Source organism: Branchiostoma lanceolatum, chromosome 19 (assembly GCF_035083965.1).
Source record: "Branchiostoma lanceolatum isolate klBraLanc5 chromosome 19, klBraLanc5.hap2, whole genome shotgun sequence".
Taxonomy (NCBI): Eukaryota; Metazoa; Chordata; class Leptocardii; order Amphioxiformes; family Branchiostomatidae; genus Branchiostoma; species Branchiostoma lanceolatum.
In genome coordinates this window covers 10566446-10572645 of record NC_089740.1, presented here as the reverse complement: position 1 = coordinate 10572645, position 6200 = coordinate 10566446, and the positions used below count along the sequence as shown (strand labels likewise).

Here is a 6200-nt window from a genome sequence, read left to right as displayed (position 1 = left end):
CTAGGAAAGCGTTTTCAGACCTTGTACAGTTAACAGAGATGTGTGTGTTTGAAATGTAGTCCTAGAAATTGCATCTGTACCAGATTTACCCGGACTAAATTACACCCGTAGAGGCCTTCCACTTTTAAAGCACTATACGAAGAATCCTGACCTCCAATTTGACTGATTTTCATAGTGATACAGAATCCTGAGCTCCTATTGGTTCTGCTCATTTTTAAATCAGCCCTCCTGTCTTTAGAAAGAACGGCCACGAACTCAGGGGGTAGGGGCTCCATAGAGTCCCGGACAGTGAGACTTTGTGGTACACAGACTAAACTATCTTGGTCTGATATAGATTGAATCAAGACCTTTTTCTTACTTTTTTGCCCCATTGACCTCTTTCCTGATGCGGCGGCCATTTTGAGACTCTGAGTACAACTGAAAACAGGTCACAGCAAAGACATACTTACATACATACACTTGTTGGTATTTGTATTTGTTTATTTATAGTTATATGTTCTGGCTTCTTGGTAATGGTGAAAATGTAGGGTTGTAGATTCTCGGCAATATGGCCCGACCAAAGACATCCATCTTTGTCGTGTTGCTCATGCTGGGTTCGTCGCAGGCTTGCCCGTCTTGTGAACGACTTTGTCCAAGAAGACACAAGATCGGGTGCGGCAACCCCTATAGAGGTCAGGAGCGTGCAGAATCGTGTCACCAGCGTGTTGACTGCAACGTGACCGGATCGAATTGTTCCAACCAGGAACTTAGTTCCTGCTTACAGGATGGAGTACATGTCCTGAAGCTGATAGGACACTATGATAGCAACGGAACATTAAATCACCTTCCAACCCTGCCTATGTTGGAGAGCCTTTTGCTGAGTGGTGGGCACATTCGGGACATTAGGAATGGGGCATTTGCAACGTTCGCTTCTCTTCGCCTGCTGTCACTGAATGGAAACTCTGTACAGGTCGTTGGAATCTGGTTTGAAGGTCTTGAGGCCTTGGAGAAACTACAACTGTGTCGAAACGAGATCAAAAACGTCAAGAGGGGAGCATTCCGGTCCCTCGAAAATCTCCAATCTCTGGACATGAGTCACAACAGGATTTGCTCAATCGAGGCTTGGTTCTTTGAAGGACTATCCAGCCTGTTGGAACTAGACTTGAACCACAACGAGATATCCAACGTCTCAGCCAACGCTTTTGACCTGATACCAATAAGAAAGCGTCTTGACCTCAGCCACAATATGCTCCAGACCCTTAGCCCGGGGTGGTTACAGATCTTACCTCCAAGGGTGACTGTTCATCTGAATAGTAACCTCCTACCCACTATAAGGCACGAAACGATCATGGCTCTTCGCGGGAAGTTTGTTTTCGCTTGGGGAAACCCGTTTCGGTGCACCTGTGCTTCGCTTGGGGAAACCCGTTTCGGTGCACCTGTGCTTCGCTTGGGGAAACCCGTTTCGGTGCACCTGTGCGCTGAACAGCTTGAAGACTGCTGAGGGGATGGCCGTTCTCGAGAGAACAGACAACCTCTACTGCACTTACCCTCCACATCTCTCCGGGAAGAAAATCTCACAGGTGGCCAGGGAAGACATGTCGTGTCCAATCCCTATAGCCAAGGTTTCCCGGACTGACAACGGAACCACTCTCCTGTGTGAGGTCTACTGGGAGCAGCAGCCGGACATCAGCTGGGTCGGCCCAGAAGGAAACAACACCAGCGCATCATCCAACACGTCTAACAGCGGCATCACCATCAGCTGGGAACATGACGTGACTCCAGCAGGTCATTCTCTCTCATTCGGAACAGAATGTTCTAGCAAGCCAGCACAATGTTTCACCCTCAACTTCATGGGCAAGTCGACATACAAGCTACTCATGAGCCGGAAGGCCCTCATGCAATGGACGGAGGGTGCTTATCGCTGTGTCATAACGTACCCGGTGGGTAGTTTCCCAGTCAACCTGAGTTTGTCTTTGACCAACGTAAGAAGAGCAAACCACTCCCGTTCTTTGACAACTGTTGACGGAAGAGAAGAAAATGAAAATAGGTCGTCCAGAGATTTTCCAGGGTTCGTCACAAGTACGAAGAAGATGCCGATGGAAACTTCACCCTCCTTACTGCCAGCTGCACGCCAGTATCCTTGCATGTTACACTTGATCTACACGGGGATGACCTTCGGCAGCGCTAGCCTTCTGGTCGGCCTCCTGGTAGGTTGGCTCATCCGTCACAAAAGACCCGAGCAGCCCGGCAACCTGACGACTCGTGAACTTGACCCCCACTATGACGTAATTCGTGACAAGGATGTTGCATCCTTACCGTCCGCCAGCGACAAAAAACCTCAAGGGCGGGCGAGGCAAACGGAGATTTTCCACAACCCTCAATATGGCCAGGGGAACGTTAAGCCAGATACAGAACACACATACGGCGAAGGGGACGTGAAACAACAGCGGTCAGATACAGAACACGCCGAGGTTTTCGACAACCCTCAATACGGGCAGGAAAACAGAAAGCGGCGCTGGTCAACATCTGTACTGGTGACCTACAGCGGCGGGCTGGGAAGAAGAGCACTAGAGCAGGGGAGTCCACGACCTAAGGAGGGAGCCAAGCAGATCCAGGATCTTGCTGTTCTCCGACAAGATCTGCTCGTCACAGGAGGAAAGAAGAGTGAGATCGAGAACCCATGTGTTGACTGCTATATGCTCACCCAAACAAAGACGGAGATCAAAGAATCTCCTGCGTATGAAAAACAGGGGTGTGAATGACTCTATATATGTGAGATGCTCTAGAAAGTATCAAGAACTGCCTGGGCGGCAATTACGATTTGCCCCCCCCCCAAAAAAAAACGCCGGCGCCGCCCAGAAGGCATGTAAAGGAGGCTACACATGCAGACCCAACAGGAAATCGACGATCTCATACCTCCGTTAAACATTAGGATCCGGAGTTTTTGTGATTGTCTTGAACCAATTCTTAGAGATTTGTCTTTTTTGCGCGTGTTCGTTAATAGCATCAGAAGTCTAGTTTTGCTGTTTTGTTGTTTTGCAACCCGCTACTGTTGCGTATTTACTGGATGGAACACGTGACTAACCCAAGAGATTGTTATTTTTTGCGTGTGTTTGTTTAAAGCATCAGAAGTCTAGTTTTGCTGTTTTGTGGTTTTGCAACCTGCTACTGAACTGTTGCGTATTTGCTGGCTGGAACATGGGACAAATCAAAGTAGGTCAGTAGACAATCTTCCCATGTGGTTATGAAGCGTAATAATTGTACAGAGTAGATCCTTATTAGTCTGACCGATAAGTAGAACCAATTAATCCAGACCGATAGAGCTGCATATGAAAACCAATGCATTACGTCTGTAGGCACCATGTTTATAAATATTTTGAAAACGTGTTTACGATTCTGATAGCGATTTGTATTTGTGATTTTTTTAATATCATGTGTGTGTTTGATGCAAAATTTGTGAAAGAGTTTTTTTCTATTCATAAGTATTATTTTTATGATTAATCCTTATAGAAATATGTCACGCCTTTTGTCTTCATTTCTATGAATAGAGGAGCCTCTTTCCCCTAAAACTTAACGAATGACAGGAAGTCACGACAAGCGAAGTTTTAACGTTATACCAGTCCCCGCAATCATGTACAAAACGTGTTACACCGTCCTTATTTGTGTATGACAGCAAGAAAGCAATAAAAATGTGATCAGTGATAAGTTGCCTTTTCTATGTATCTTTCTTTGGGGAAATTGATGTCTGTTAGCTTTTAGCCAGCGACGTGGAATATTTCTGTTAAAATGCTGCAAGCACCTTCTTCTAACCATAAGTTTACTCCCTAATAAGGTAATTTAAAATAAGATATCAGGTTGATTTGGACAAGCCATTGACTGAGGAAGATTTTTAAATCACCAGAAAAGTTTAAGCGAACAACATATACACTTTGCTCTGGAAAAAGGCGATAAAATCACGACGAAAAAAAGTGCAAGAATTTCAAAGAAATTGACGTCATGCTATGTATTCTACATCAAGTACTGTTGTTTACAAATTGAACATGTGCCCAAAACATTACAATCAATTGCTTTTAGCATGTGATTCCATAATATTTTGCTCAAAAGCTTATAAAATCATGTAGCATCATACAGGGAATAGTGCATGATAAATCACAAATATTTGATACATGATATGGGGGCTAGCTTGTACTCTATGAACCAATTGCAAGCGGGTCACAAGGTATTAAGGGGTACCGGCCGAGGGTGGCCAAAATAATCTGTTTGGTGAAGACGACTGTATAATTTGTGAAATAAAATACATTGTGTTATCGTGTTACGCAAGGGCTCACCATTTTGTATCTTTACATTTGCATAGTTGATATCCTTGAATTTTACATCACTAGATTTTTCGCATGTTGCATATTTGTTTGTTTTTTCTGTCTCCTTGCTCGTTACACTCGTAGTGCATTATATGGCCCCCCCTTTCCTCATAGTGGTATCTTGATACATACTAGTGACGTCCAATTTTACACTTAACTGAAAAGATTATATTCCCGCTGTGTACAGATGACACGTGGTCAACATCTATAGGGCGTCTGGACTCACTTGACAATGACGTAAGCATTGCCCGCCATGTTGGATGGTTTAACTTAAAAGTTGGCAGTTAAATTCGAATCTGTACAAGCTTCAGGAGCGCTATGACATTTGACAAGATGCACATGCAATATCTTGGGTCTGACGTCACTTACGAATATGGCGGCTGTAACGTCACGTTTTGACCTCACCAAACAACATGTCGGCTATGACGTCACGCGTTGACACTCTTTAGCAGTCGACCATTGATGAGATGACACTAGATTCCATATCACAGTAGATAACATGCATTACACATAAACATTATAAATGATAATCTATATCCTACAACAACGCACATTCTTAATATATATTACACATTAATAGTCATGAAGTGATATTTGATGGTTACGATAATATTTGCAACTGTTGCTGTGTATTATGTTTTATCTAAAAGGTTATTACTACTTTTGGTCTGTCATTTCTCATGTTACGCATAATTCCCTCGGTCTTTGACACTTATCTCAAACATATACACACACCTACATCTTTATCATACTGTTTATGGCAGAACACTAAATAAAGCAACTGGCTAATAGAAAAAGTTTCTTGATGCTGTAGATAGCTTATTAAACAATCACTAACGTACTTAATATGATGCCTATGTGATTGGACACACTAAAAAGATAACTAATGATGATATAGTGGACGTTTTTGGCCACTTTTGAATGTACTATATGGACTCCTTCATAACATATGATTGATCAGTATGGTATAAATCTTTTTCTTTTTAACTAAAGTATGATATAGTTCTGCCATTTGCATGGACCATTTACCCGACTTTCTAATATGATAATTTTTTCCGAGGCAGAGCAGATTATTTACAGCCTTATCTACAAATTCGGGCTGTGCCAACATTCACAGCTGTTGCTAGGTGTTGGGCAAACAAAAGACAAACGCGCCGTAATAAGAGAAGGTGAAAAGTACCCAGGGTCAACAATCTCGTTTTCATGACCCTTTTTAAAGTGTGTTTGTCAATTACTTGTAACGAAGTGGGTAATGATAGTTTCGAAGTAGCACATTAGATACTGGTGAGAGTCACAATGGCATATCAATGCTCGTTGTTCACAGTTCAGTCAAGTATAACACTCTACCGGGAGCGAAAAATTCCCTTTGAAGTATGCGTCATAGGGTTTGCACTCATGGTGTATTGTCCACCATATTGGATAGTTAAAGGAAAAAGTAATGGGGTAAATTGTAAGTGACATGCAACTGCATAGACTTCAAGGCTCAACCAAGCATATGCAAACAACACATTTATGATAAACTCATATAATGTTACACAATATATGAGTTTATAAGAGACAAATTCAGGCGTTGGAGAGAAGCAAAGTTGGTTATGTAAGGCAACTATTTTGTGATTTGTTGTTGGTCCCGTCATGTCGACATGTCAAGCACTTTGTCTTCATAGCGCTGATAGTTTCCTTCCCGTACCGCATTCAGAAACTAGCCTAATTTTCCTCTCGATCTGAAGCGCAGACCGAACGACTTTCTTCAGTCTTGTTTTCTTCAACATCGACGAAAGTCTTCATGGGTATCTCAATGGCGACGTCGGTGCCGCTTGCTGTTGCCCCAACTCCACACACGAGGATCTGTGAGTTGCTTGCAGT

The 6200-nt window shown here is 43.1% G+C and overlaps 1 protein-coding gene across 1 annotated transcript; it reads left to right on the top strand.

The window, feature by feature from the left end:
- Positions 1-547: 547 nt before the first annotated feature.
- LOC136425125 (phospholipase A2 inhibitor beta-like) lies at positions 548-1480 on the top strand. Its single transcript, XM_066413923.1, has one exon. It carries the CDS (start codon positions 548-550, stop codon positions 1478-1480), a length of 933 nt encoding a protein of 310 aa, XP_066270020.1.
- Positions 1481-6200: the final 4720 nt, after the last annotated feature.